The sequence below is a fragment of the Crocuta crocuta genome, unplaced genomic scaffold (assembly GCF_008692635.1).
Source record: "Crocuta crocuta isolate KB4526 unplaced genomic scaffold, BGI_CrCroc_1.0 scaffold97, whole genome shotgun sequence".
Lineage (NCBI taxonomy): Eukaryota > Metazoa > Chordata > Mammalia > Carnivora > Hyaenidae > Crocuta > Crocuta crocuta.
The window spans coordinates 4357573-4372179 of NW_027531999.1; the positions used below are offsets into that span (position 1 = coordinate 4357573).

Below are 14607 nucleotides of genomic sequence, written 5' to 3' on the forward strand. Positions count from 1 at the left end.
CACATTAATAATGCATTACTTGAAAAAGAGAGAAAAGGAAAAGAGGTATTAAGGTAGACACATTTTATCCATGGTAATTTAAGAAAAATTTTACCTGGAAAAGGTGGGGGTGGCCCTCCTGGTCCTGCTGGTCCAGGAAATCTGTCCCCACCGGGAACAGCCCCTGGAAAACGGCCCCGTCCTCTACCACCTTGTGGAAATGCTGCACGTGAACTGCCTCCTGGAGGACCAGCTTTACCTTCCCCAGACATTTGTCCTGATTGTGTAGCTGCAAATATCCAAATACTCATAAATAGCATTTATTAAAATAATCCTCTGAAATGTAACCACTGTTATTAGAAATAACTCTATTTCAAAGTTCATATATGCTATATACTAACTTGCAGAGGTCTTGGGCCTGTCCAAACTACATGAGAAGTACTGGATGGAAACAGTCACATCTATTTAAGTTCTTTTGAAGTCTCAAAATATCCAGAGTTAAATGTATTTCCAGTGAGTAAATATGGGTTACTTTCAAAATACCAATACTCAGCAGCAGCCAAGACTGAAATTCTCCAACAGAAATCTGAATTTCAGTAAGCACAGATTATTTAAATTTCATATCAAATTTCGTATCATATTCTTCAGTTAAGTCTTAGCTGCTAAAACATTAAAAGAAAAACAGCCACTTGAATTTGTTAATTACACGATTATCCACCTTATCTCTTTAAGTGAGAGCATTTATAAGTGTGTGATGGCCAATCTTTTCTACATTCACTTTACCAAGTGGTGAAAGGTCTTGGTGCCAAGCAGAAAATCAATGAGTATTTTCTGGTTATCAGTGGTTTCTCCCCCACTTATCCACGTAACTTTCCTTCAATCTAAGGATTAGAATGTAGTTTCCTCCTTTCTCTAGGATGGGAATGACAGGACAGGAATGGCAGGGCTACAGAACTTGCACACTGTTGTATAATATTGGGTCTGTGACATCTAGAGAAAAATGGGAGTAAGTTTCCAGTACACAGGACCATAGCCATAAACCAGAATCAAATCAAATTTAAGGGATGGACTTTCTAAAACAGATTCTCCAATGAACTAAATATTAAAATGACTTCTCTAATATAACATCGAACAAATGCTAGCAACAGTGGCTAAAACGCACATCTTTTAATAAAGGCCTCTGAGGGATTGCTTACTTTTCCTGGACTGCATTTCAAATTGACTCAGGAACTGTTTATTGCATGGAGTTACAACAGGATTCTGACCATGAAGTTCTCTTTTAGGCAACAGATCCATTAACTTTTTTGAGGATGCTTCGGATCCAACACCAACAAGGGCAAACCTAAAAGATGTTTAAAGGGGTGAGGACAGAAAGTAAGGAGGGATTAACAAAACTATTGTTATTAAAAAGGAAATGATGTGAATTCACCTTTAAGAAAAATGAAAATATTTTTTAAATTAATACTATACAAGTACAGACTTTCATCTTTAACTATTTCAAAATAACAACATACCATACACCTCACTCATTTAAAGTGCACAATCCAGTGGGTTTTATTATATTCAGAGGTTTACAACTATTACCATAATCAATTTTAGAGCGTTTTCATCATCTCAAAATGAAACCCCACTCTCATTAGCTGTTACTACATTTTCTCTCATCCCTCAACCTTAGGAAAGCACTAATTCATTTTCGGTCTCTATAAATTTGCCAATTTTGAACACTTCATATACATGAAATTATACAATATGTGGCCCTTTATGAATAGCTTCTTTCACTGAACAATGTTTTTTAGATTTATGCATGTTGTAGCATGTACCATTACTTAATGTCTTTTTTATGGCTGAATAATATTTCACAATATGGATACAGCACATTTTTTTAAAAAATCCATTCTTTAGCTGATGGACATTCAGGTTGTTTCCATTTCTTGGTTATAATGAATAATGTCACTGTGTAAAGATGCTCAACATCACTAACCATCAGGGTTATTTATCAAAATCAATAAAAATCAATCAAAAACCACAATGAGATGCCATTTCATACCCACTAGAACAGCTATAATCAAAAAAGATAAAAAGTGTTGTTGAGGATGTAGAGAAATGGAAAATTTCATACACTACTGATGGGAATGTAAAATGGTATGGTCACTTTGACAAATAAGCTGACAATTCCTTCAAAGGTTAAATATAGAGTTAACATATAATCCAATAATTCCACTACTGGGTGTATATACACCTAACAGAATTGAATACATGTATTTACAAAACTGGTATAAGAATATTCACAGGGGCATTATTCACAAAAGCAAATGTGGAAACAACCTCAATGTCCATCAGAGGGTGGACAGAATAAAAACGTGACGTATCCATATAATGGGACAGTATTTAGCCATAAAAAGAATTAGGTACCGATACATTCTACAACATGGCTGAATGCTGAAAACATGCTAGTGAAAGAAGTCAGTCACAAAGGACCAATATTATATAATTTATTATTATATAATTTATATGAAATATTCAGGATAAGCAAATTCCAGAGACAAATTGTTAATAGGTATGGGATTTCTTCGGTAGGTGATGAAATGTTCTGGAATGAGATAGTGATAACTGTACCAAAAATCAGAGTGAATATTTTTAAAAGGTGAATTTTATGTTATGTACATGAATTAGAGCTCAATTAAGAAAAATAAATTTAAAATAGAAAAAAAAAAAAGGCTACAATTTCACACAGTTCTAGGATATTCTAGGTTTTTCTCAGAAGTGTTTTTAGGATCTTAGGATCCTTCTGTCCCTAATATTCAAAATGGTCCTTTGACTAAATCCCTTACTCTAGGCAACTGACAAATTCTGCTATGTAACTCAATTCTATCTTGGGTTACAACGCTTAATAAACAATTTAATGAATTCATTAATTTAACATGTATTTACTGAGCACCAACTCCTACATGCCAGGCACAATTCAGGGCTAGAGATACAAAACAAAATCCTTCCTCTTGTGGTGCTTACAATCTAACTGGAGAGAATACAAATAAGTAAAATACACTATAATAAACAAAAAATGAAGGAAATAAATTGGGGATAAAATTTTTATTTTATCTGCTCCTATCTTACAGTGATATGAGCAGAAGCTAATATTTTGAATATGGTGATGAGGGAAGAGAAAGAACTCTTTCAACAGAGTCCTTAATGAAATGAAAAGAGGGGCATCTGGGTGGCTCAGCTGGTTAAGCGTCTGACTCTGATTTCGGTTCAGGTCTCATGGTCTTGAGACTCAGTCCCGCATTGGCCTCTGCACTGAGCGTGCAGCCTGCTTTGTATTCTCTCTCCATCTCTCTCTGCCCATCTCCCCATTCTCTCTCTCTCTCAAAATAATTAAACATATTTAAAAAAAAAAAAAAGGGAGAGATCTATGTGGATATTTGGGGGATAAAACAAACCAAGAATAAAAAACAACTAGCGTAAAAATCCAAAGTAGGAATGTTTTTGAGGAACAGCAGAGATAAATATTACTAAAACAGCATAAGAAAGGTGAACAGTGGTTAAGAATAAGGTCAAACAGGTGGTGAGGAAACAGATCATATAGTACCTTATAGGGCCATAGTTAAGATTCTTAGGTAGCCATTAAAAGATCTGAACAGACAAATATTGATGGCACTTTTTTCCTAGGTTTACATTTTGTAATAGCATAAGCCACAGGGGATTTGAGGTGAAAGCAATAACATCAGGTAGGAGGCTATTACAAAAGTTCAAGTAAGAAATAATAATGGGTTGGGCCAGGTAAAATAATTACTGTAACATATAAGATATGATGGAAAGAATTAAGACATTAGAGAGGAAGTGTATTTATGGATAAGTACATTTTACTCATTTTACCAAACATGTTCTAAAACATGTGAACTGTAATCCTGTTTGTTTTTTCATAAAAATATGATATAAGCACTAAGAAAAAAACCTGAAAATATATTCACTAAAACGTTAAGAGTGATGATCTATGGATGGTGAGCTTGTGGCTTTTTATTTTCCTACTTCTGGGTATCTGTATAATATTCCTATAATGATCCTATCTCATTCATATAACTTAATAGTTAAAAAAAATTAAGCAAAACATTCATGTTATATTACTTTCTAGTTGCCCATCTCTCCCCATCCCTTAATCACAGGATAATAATGCTTCTTCAAACTGTCGTTTCAAAAATCATTTCAAACACACATAGAGAAAACTCTGGAAAATTAAATAGACCTAATGTGTTCACACTTCCAGATTCACTAGTTTTGGTGAGCTAGACCACAAGGTAAGTAAAATAAGTACATATCTCTGCCCAAGAACCTTCTACCAATGTGGATAATAAAGCACGCATATGGTTAACATTAAGAATAGTTACTACCAAAATTACAATCTCTAGTTATGAACATATTAGGAAAAAAAATGAAAACAAAATTCTTACCCCTTTGATTGGCCATTTGCCCGATTTTCAAAAAATTTTATCTCCAAAATATCATTTACTCCCAAAGAATGAACTGCTTCAGTTAAGTCTTCATCTGTTGTCCACTGCAAGATATTTCCCCTTCATTAACCATCAAAATATATCCAAGATTTTTATTGTTTCTATTTAGTTTTTAAGGGTAAACTCAGAACAAACAAAAGATAATTAACAGTGCAAATCTAAGTGCAATTACTGCCAATTTTTAAGTGACACAAAAGCACTTGAGGACATAACCATCCCTTGAAAAGAGTTTCAGAAATCAGAAGGTATACATCCTTAGAGATGAGATACAATTTTTTTTTACTCTTAAAGAGTTTCTGGTCTCTTCCAATTTTAAACTGCTATGACGTTAAATTTTTAATAAAACCAATCTTGCTCATCCCTTCTCTCCCTAAAGGAAAATTACTTTGGGAAATAAATTCCATCTTATGCTTGAGTATAAGACTGGAAAGAAAAAAAAAAGCACTAACATGTATTGAGGACCTATCATGTACTTTATATCAAACTCTTAACTCTTAAAACAATCCTACATTAAGTCCTATTAGTATTTCCATTTCACACATGGTGCAATAGAGAAGTTAAAGAGCTTGCCCAAGATCACAAAAGTAATAAATAGTGGAGCTAAGATACAAAGTTTTATTTAACAATCGCACTCCTCACAACTACACTGCAATGGTCTCCAATATTACAAAACTGCTCAGACTGAGTGATTATGGAGAGGAGTTTGTTTTTTAAAAATGGGAACATTTAAAAATAAAATGCTACTAGTGGCACCTGGGTGGCTCAGTCGGTTAACCTTCCGACTTCAGCTCAAGTCATGATTTTGCGATTCTATGAGTTTCAGCACTGCGTTAAGCTCTGTGCTGTGAGCTCAGAGCCTGGAGCCTGCTTTGGATTCTGTCTCCCTCTTTCTCTGCCCCTCCCCCGCTCATGTTCTGTCTCTTGCTCTCTCTCAAAAATAAAATAAAACATTTTAAAAAACGCTACTGAAGGGTGACAAATGTTAATTTATAGACAATCGGTTAAGCATTGGCTTAAGTCATGATCTTGCCATTCCCAAGTTCAATCCCTATATTGGGCTCTGTGCTGAGAGCTCAGAACTTGGAGCCTGTTTTCAGATTTCTGTCTCCCTCTTTCTCTGCCCCTCCCTTGCTCACGTGTGCATGCTCACACACTCTTTCTCTCAAAAGTAAACATTAAAAGCAGAAATGAAACTCAGCAAGTCTATAATGTAAATTAAATAATGCAAACTTAAAATTTTTTTTTTGTTTTATTTATTTTTGAGAGAGAGAGAGACAGAGCATAAGCAGAGGAGGGGGCAGAGAGAGTGGGAGACACAGAATTGGAAGTACACTAGAGGCTCTGAGCTGTCAGCAAAGAGCCCGACGTGGGGCTCAAACTCAAGAGCCTTCGAACAATGAGATCATATCTGACCTGAGCCAAAGTTTGCTGCTTAACCAACTGGGTCACCTAGGTACCCCATGAAAAATTTTTTTAAAGTAATCTCTACGCTCAACATGGGGCTCAAATCCACAACCCTAAGATCAAGAGTCACTCGCTCTTCCAACTGAGTGAACCAGAAGCTTCTAATAATGAAAACTTTTAAAAACCAGAGTCGTACTGTGCCTTTCCTTGCAGTTCTGAATCCTGGTTTCAGATCTTACGTGAGTATTTTTCTTTGTAAAACAGGATACTATAAATGTAGAAGTAGTAAGGTAAAAAGAATATTGAATTTTAAACTCAAAAGAATTGAACTATATTTAACTGGAATCTCTACCAAAACAAGCTGAATGACCGCAAAAATTCAAAACTAGATCTTAAATTTATAATGTTCTAGGGGCCCCTGGATGGCTCAGTCGGTTAAGCATCACTTCGGTTCAGGTCATGATCTCGTGGTTTTTGAGTTCGAGCCCCACATCAGACTCACTGCTGTCAGACTGTAAATGCAGAGCCCACTTTGGATCCTCTGTCCCCCTCTATGTGCCCCACTCTGGCTTGCACTCTCCCAAAAATAAATAACTTAAAAAAAAGGGTGGGGGGGAGGGCACCTGGGTGGCTCAGGTGGTTAAGCTTCTGCCTTGGCTCAGGTCATGATCCCACAGTTTAAGAGTTCAAGTCCCACATCAGGCTCTCTGCTGTCAGCACAGAGCCTGCTTCAGATCCTCTGTCCCCTTCTCTCTCCCCCTCCCCCGCTCCTGCTGTCTCTCTCAAAAAATAAACATTAAAATAATTTTTAATAAAAAAATACACACCAAGAAAATAAAATTTATAATGTTTTAAGTGTATTTGTACTTCTCTCCTCATTGCATAAACAAGTATACAAAACAAATCTTCAAATTTTTGTTTTATAAAAATGGAAGAAATTAACTACTTGAACAATTCAAAACAAACTACCAATGAATTTAATTCATATGTTAAGTTTACTTACCCATGTTAGATTTCCGATATACAATGCAATTCTCTTTCCAGTATACGTATAGACAACATTTGGTGCTGCTCCTTTACCCACATCATCACCAACAGTTGGTGGGAGAGTATCCATGTAATCACGGTCTTCTGGGGCATCTCCATTATTTGCAGATGGAGAGATGACATCATCATACAAATCTATCTGATCATGTCCACCATATTCAGCTTCCTGAGACACAGAAATAATGCTCTAGATTATATAGCAGTCAGACTACCACTAAACAGATTGGAATACAAATTCATTCAACTATTTTGTTTTAAAAATCCAGTGAAGATAAAGCCCCAAAGATCTCAGTACAAATCTTTATGCCATATATGTAATCTTGAATGGTGCCTATAAAGTGAATTTCTATACAATAAATCCTATTTTCCCCACTGATATATATTATAGTACAGGAAATAATGTTCCTCAGGGAAAAGAATATGTAGTCAAAATAAAGTAACAATATAAAACTTTTCTTGGAAGTACAATACTCTTGAAGTAGAAATAACAATACACGAATGCAAATAAGCTTTAAAAAATACAAAAATATCACAAACAAAACATAAAGCTATTAAAAAGCTTTAACTGAAGAAAAATACAACTATCATTTTCTATGGTACTCAGGATGTTGTTTCTCAACTCTGCAAGATAGTATTTTTAGAAAAAAGCACACTGAGCTAAGCCAAAGGGAAGGGATAAAGAAATGTAGGTACCTAAATTATTTCAAAATCCTAACAAATGAACAGGAAATGAGAAACAATAAATAAAATGAGTAAGACTATCCAAATTAGTATCTAGCAATAGTTCCATTATTCTCAGTCAACAAAGAGTTAATGCTTACTTGACTTCTTAAATCTCCAGTCAATTTAGCAAGAGGTATCTAGACAATTAGCAAGAGAAAAGGATATGAAGAAGGATCTAGTAAAGCTCTGCCACCAACAGAATTCAAACAATGCTAGTGGACGCCACTTACATGCCTAAATGGCAAGCAAGGAAAAAAGGAAAGCAAAAAAAGAAACATATGTAAATAGGAGGAAAAAAAGAAAAAGGAGGGTTCTACCACAGTAAGTATGAGAAAAACGAAATGCATACATTGGCATAACACTCAACCCCATTTAAATTGCTTTTAGTAAGGGCCACAGACTTGACTAGCCAGAATCAGAAGAAAAACTATTATCTTCCTTCTTTTCCATCACTAAGTATCTAAATCAATGTGAACTATTTTATTTTTCTTCTGAAAAATAAAGGTAAAATAAGGTAGACTATTTGAGACAGTAAGAACAGAAGCAATTACAATTGTAAAACAAACTTAAGGGTTCAGATATAAGCAATATAAGCTATAGCCTCTCATTAATATTACTTATTAAGGATGAAATGTTATATTAATGGCACATAAGGAGAAGCTGACAGTTCTAACAGTTTTAAGGACTATTACAAGAATAGAGAATGATCCACAGAAAGCATTTGTAATATGACCAAACAGATCAACAAAATATTGTCATCATAGGCCCCATGGGAACAGAGCTCAATAGCTCTGTTTTGTTATTCAGAAGAGGGCCAGAGTTAAGATTTTTTTTTAAACAAAAAAGAAGAAAAAAACCTAAAAGGGGAAATACCAATTATACACACAGTCAAAGAGATCTGAAATTTACAAAGTCATCTTCAGGTAACCTTTTGCATAACCAAGTTAACCAATTTACTAATTATATAACAGCATCTTTACATAACATTTTGTTATGAGGCAGAATTTCTGTTAAGACTTTTTAAATAAGGAATCCAAGATCTCAAGGTAAGTTAAAGAACAAAGCCATCTTTAGTAATGGGCAGAAACTAAGACAAGTCACTAAATTATGCCATCATTTAATTTTGTTTGTTTGTACAGCAGTATCAAAATAATCTTTTTGACCTGAGTTTTTCTTAAAGTAACATGTTCCAATTGCAGTCACAGTGAAAATAAGGAAAAGGGAGGATAAATTTTTGTTATGAAGTTCTCAGTGCAGGTGAAGCTTCAGGAAGCTTGGTGGCAGCAGTGGTTCCATATACGTAAGATACTAAAAAGATTCCCACAAGGGGCAGTGGGCATTTGAAACTCTTGCAATCTGGTTTTGTACTTTATCAAATGGAATTATTATTATCATCATCATCATTATTATTCAAAGGGAGTTGTGTTTCCATCCTCCTTAGCAGAGACTATAATCACAATACATGGTCTGAGGGAGAGTAAAAAAGAATGCAAGGGTTATTTAAAGGGTTATAAGATAGGTTAACACATTACTTGATTTTTCATTAGTTGTAAATCTAGGAAAATGTATACACAAGTAGACAATAATTTACAAGTATAATCGCAGCTACACTGACCTGGTGAATCACAATCACTTACTATTTTTGTCCATCCACGAATTGCTATGTTGACACCAACCAATTTTCCATATTGATATGATTCTATCAATATTTAGGATCAGCCATTTTGTCTGGTAGTTGGACTGCTTCCAATTGGTTGAAGTATGATGCTAATTGAGATCAGGGTCCTGGGGTTTGATATCCATGTGGACTAGTTAGCTTCACTCTGTTCCTTCTAGCCCCAACAGTATGCATTTGAATGTGGTGAAAAATTATTAATGAATCTAAATACATTTGCTACCATTACTAAAAATGCAACTCAAAGCACACATTCTTGTAATATCAGTAATCTTCCTTCAGCTTCAGCATATTACATCTATCCTCATTAAGAAAAAAAAAGATACAGAACACATCCACTTTCTGTTCCCACTTTAAACGGGGAAGGGGGGCATGCATCAATATATCACAGGTCAAATAAAAAGGTGAGATCTGAATGTCTACTGAACCAAAAACAAGCTTCCACTTTGTCAAAGAGAAATGGTCAACAGTGTCAAGTTCTACTATGGAAAGAATCTTTTCAAATTATTACCTTTAAGAAGTTTTAATGGCATTCAAAAACTAACCAACCAACCAACCAACCAACATCAACACAACGCCGCTAAATATTTCAGATGCCAAATACTGCCCAGTCTTTATCTACTTTTCATAGTAATTAACCTACTAATAGAGCTGCACATTATACAGAACTTCCAGTAAAATAACAGCTCTTAGGATTTGTTAAAAATCCAAGTAATTTTTTCATTCCCTACATTCTAAATCACTACAATCATTGTAAAGGCAAGGCATCCTTTCAAGATTTTATACTTCAAGATTATAGTCCACATGACATATATACAAGTAGCTGTTGCCACATCAGTGAAAACACTAAAATAACATGGATAGTAAAATAATAAAAATTCTATTAGGTCCCTTTTAAAGGCAATGTTTCTTAACTGTTTCATTACCTCCACCCTCTTCCTTCCAAGGACTTATTTTTAGACATTTTTTTCCTTAATCACCTTACATAAATGTTTTATTTTATGTATATACTGTATATACCATTACTGAGATGACCGTGGAATAACCATATTACACTCTTCATTCTCCCTAATAAGTCCAACATGGCCTTTGGTGATCCAAAACTGTAGGGGTGCTGGGTGGCTCAGTCAACTGAGTGTCCGACTTTGGCTCAGGTCATGATCTCACGGTTCGTGGGTTCGAGCCCCACGTCGGGCTCTGTGCTGACAGCTAGCTCAGAGCCTGGAGCCTGCTTCAGATTCTTTATATCCCTCTCTCTCTGACCCTCCCCTGCTTATACTGTCTCTCTCTCTCTCTCTCCCTCTCAGAAATAAATAAAACATTTTTAAAAAATTGCAATAATACCATTCCTGCATTATATGAGTACCAGTGATGGTATAGTAAGAGCCCCTTATTTCAAAGCGCTCTATTGAAAGAAAGAAAGAAAGAAAGAAAGAAAGAAAGAAAGAAAGAAAGAAAGAAGAAAGAAAGAAAAGAAAGGAATTTAGTAGTCAGTTCCATTTGGAGTAATATAAAGGAGGGGGAGGATTATATTTTGTATTTACAAAATGTATTCCATACCATGGAAGAAAAATACTAGCATGCAAAATCCAACAGCAGATAATCTAATACATATTTATCTTTATAAAAAATCCATCACCTTCTGATTTGTATCTACTTATGGTATGAGCAGGTTTGAAAATTAGTCTGTAATCCCTGCAAAAAGCTCAACTAATGGTAAGGAAGCCAACTTGGTACTAAAAATATGCCACATAAACCAGAAAGTGGACAGTTCACAGGCAGCTGATTAAACTACACTGATAAATAATAAAATTAAGAGTTCTAGCTCCCCTAAATATTTCTACCAAGGTTTCTGAATCAATCTCTACCTACCTCATTCTCAACCTTACAGTTTTATCTCCGAGAATTTTCTATTAAACATAAATTTATCAGAGATAAGTTTTCACTGACATTTGTCCAATAAACTTATTTTTCAAAACTGGCTAAACAACTGGCTAGAATAGAAACAATGATTAAATATAAAGTATAAATAAGGGCTCATGAAAGCTAGGTAGTCAGATTATTAAAATCAGCACTGCTATCAGTGATCTACCACCAGATGGATCAATAACTAAATTCTCTATACTGAGGTTTTGATCTCCAAACAAGCAAAACACACACTTCAATGTATATACAGTGTAAACTTTCCTGAGGTTCCTAGAATTTTTTTACTTTCCCCCCCAAACAAAAATGCAACAGATAAAGATACACATAAAGGAGTGGGTTTTACAATACATGACTTGCCAAAGTGTTATAATTATGTAGATATCCCTCACTGCCCCACTACAGGGCATTCTGAACTTTGTAACCCTCCTTGTTGGCATATAACAAATAATCAAGAAATGTATTTTGAACAACCAAGTTAAAAAATTTATTTACTCTTGGTCAAAATAACGTCTATAATATATTAAATATCAGGCTAGTAACTACCACATTAGAGTACAAATCCCAGTTCAAACTGGACTAGCATATACTATAGAGACTGAAACAGAACTGCTTTCTTCTCAACTCCAGATCAAGTAATGTAGAGGTTTGGATGTAGTTCAAATTCTCTTTCTACTGGAGCAACTGACGGTTCTCAATTTGGTTACATCCAAAAACCTTCAATTTAAGAACCTAAAGAGCACCCACAGAGAATAGCCAAGTCCCTTGTGCCTTCTCCCTTTTTCCGACTTTATTCTCCATTCTTAAATTCATCTGGTGAAGAAAGGAACGCTATAGTTTCACTAAACTTATTCTCAACCCCATCCCCAAACTGAAGGTTTGAATGTCTCTACTTTTTGAAATATGAAAGAAAGCAAGCTTCATAAAATACACCTGAAAAAAAGCTTTATAAGTATCACTTAAAACAGAAGAAAATAGAAAATAGACCACAGAGAATTTTAAAGTATACAAACGCAATTAAAACTGCAACTCACATGAAGAATAAAGTTTTCTTGAAGGTTTATAGCAGTTTAGAAGCCAAAAGAAGTTAAGATTGTTTCTACTTAGTAAAACACTTAGTTAAGTCACAGTTTATTTTAGCAGCCAGTAGAAAGGTCACCAGCTCACAATAAGAAAACTAAATCAATCAATAATAGTTCTGTAGTTACATCTAATTCTGATCAAATTTCAGAAAAAGATTCAATGACAGTAATCGTTTAAAAAAAAGAGGATGAACCCTGAAAATGACCAACCATCCTTTTGTGTCCATATTTTGTACAATTACCACAGCAAACAAGAAATAACAAAGGGCAAAGATACACAAAATAACAAAAACAAAGCTTCTATTTAATCCCATTAATCTATTCAAAAGTACTGTATAAAGATTTTACTGGTAAGACTATACAACCATGTGTGAGATAAAATGCTAGTTCAAGTCAACAAAACGCTACATTTTTAAGAGAATCCTACAGACAGTTATTCATAAGGGCCACAAAATTTTAATCTCTTTTTACCTCCTGCTCAGTAGCACGAGTTACCGCACAGGGATAAACAAGTATCACTCCTTCCAGCTATATGTATTAGAGAAATGCCCATCCCAAATTAATTATGTGAAAGCCTAAAATAAAAAAAACTTTCATGCAGAGGTCAGGTTCTAAAACTGTACCCAAATTCTTCTTTTATCATAAGGAAAAAGGCAAAGCAAATGTATTTTCTTTTACGAAAACCTAATGAAGAAATCTTGAACATTTAACTGTTCCTTTACTTGTGGGTATGGCCCTCTTTTAGACGGAATGTTATGCCCATTTGATAAATAAGAAATTTCCTAGAGATCTTGGTCTACTGACCTTAAGAGCATTAGAATCTGATTACAGCACTCAAAATGGTTTTCTAATTTGTCATTGACACAACTCAGGCATCACATGTCCAAAATATAAACACAATAAAAGCAACGAAGATTTGAAACCTTAGCAAGGAAGATTTTAAAACATAACGTTTGATTACACTATCCAGTCTTTAAGGGAGTAGCCAACATTTAAAGCAACTTGAAAAAAATTTTATTTTTCCTTTCTAATACTTAAACCTGGGGCACAAAGTCATTCGTGAAAACCAGAACAGTAAGGACTTCTAACTTTCCCTATTTGAGCCCCTAGTCACAAATAACGTAAGGGCTTCTGTGTCGCTCAGTCCTTAAGCCTCCGATTTAGGCACAGGTCATGAGCTCAGGTTCCTGACTTTCAGCCCAGCATCTGGCTCTGCGCTGACAGCGGGGAGCCTGCACGGGATTCTCTGTCTCTCTTTCATTCAAAAATAAATAAGTAAGCATTAAAAAAAATTAGTAAGTCTTTAATGCAGGAGGGAAAAGAAAACAAAAAAGAAAAACGCATTAACCAGTGGAATTGTATTAAGCTTCTCTGACGGACCTGGAAACCATAAAAAATAAAGCTTTTAGGTGCACTACAGTAAGACACAATTTATTTTTCAAAAATGTGTTACTATAGAAAGGCAGCGAAGATGTGAACAGCAGGTTTAGAGCTTACACGTCACTACTCTAGTAACAAACAGAGATCTTTTGCAAGGATGCTCAACATCAGACATCACAGCTCCGCGGCTAGTTCTTCTGGGCAACCGTGGCTTGTGAGATACCGGAAAAACCTTGTATTCTCACTTTCTCCTACCTTTCAAAAGGTAAAGCAAATCCCTGGGAGAACATTTAACATTTTGCTTTTTTGAACATCGGGTCTTACTTACAATCCTTTATTTTTAAACTATACTAAAGAATTTCGGCTGCATGGTCTTTATTTTAATCAGTTCTCTTATCTCTTGGTGAGCTACCACTTTTTTTTTTTTTTTTCATCCAACCAAAGCACTTCCAAGCCTTCCTCTTGGTTCAGGCCACCTATCTTCACGCGTATTTTCATCACAAAAGCCAAGAACAACAGGGCCTCCACGGTACTGCAAGACCTCGACCACCGAGGCACGGCCCACGCACCGATTTTTAAACACGATCGATGGTCCAAAAGTCAAACGACTTGTTGCAAACGTGCCTACACCTAAGCCGCCTTCAGAAAGCGTGAAGGCAGGAGGAAGAAGGCGCCACGCCAAAACCCGTCGCAAACGCGAGCAGGAGCCCAGGAAACTGGGCGCGCGGGATACAAAGGGCCATGAATGCGGCCTTCCATGAGGCGACCGTGCGCGGCCGGGGAGACAAAATGGAGCGACCAGAGGAATCGGAGCCCGAGCTGCAGGGCCGGGGAAGAGGCGGCGGCCGGCGCGCGCCCCGCCGGGCTTCCTCCTCCTCCCCGCGGC

The 14607-nt window shown here is 35.7% G+C and overlaps 1 protein-coding gene across 4 annotated transcripts in view; it reads right to left on the minus strand.

The window, feature by feature from the left end:
* Positions 1-14607, minus strand: part of CPSF6 (cleavage and polyadenylation specific factor 6) — a 33036-nt gene that overhangs the window by 18223 nt on the left and 206 nt on the right. For all 4 annotated transcript variants that reach the window (XM_077775289.1, XM_077775288.1, XM_077775287.1 and 1 more), the window contains exons 2-5: positions 6895-7104; positions 4428-4531; positions 1176-1321; positions 95-268 (exon numbers count right to left, since the gene is read on the minus strand). In XM_077775289.1, coding sequence (XP_077631415.1) covers positions 95-268; positions 1176-1321; positions 4428-4531; positions 6895-7104 — 634 coding nt within the window. The remainder of the gene's footprint in view (positions 1-94; positions 269-1175; positions 1322-4427; positions 4532-6894; positions 7105-14607) is intronic.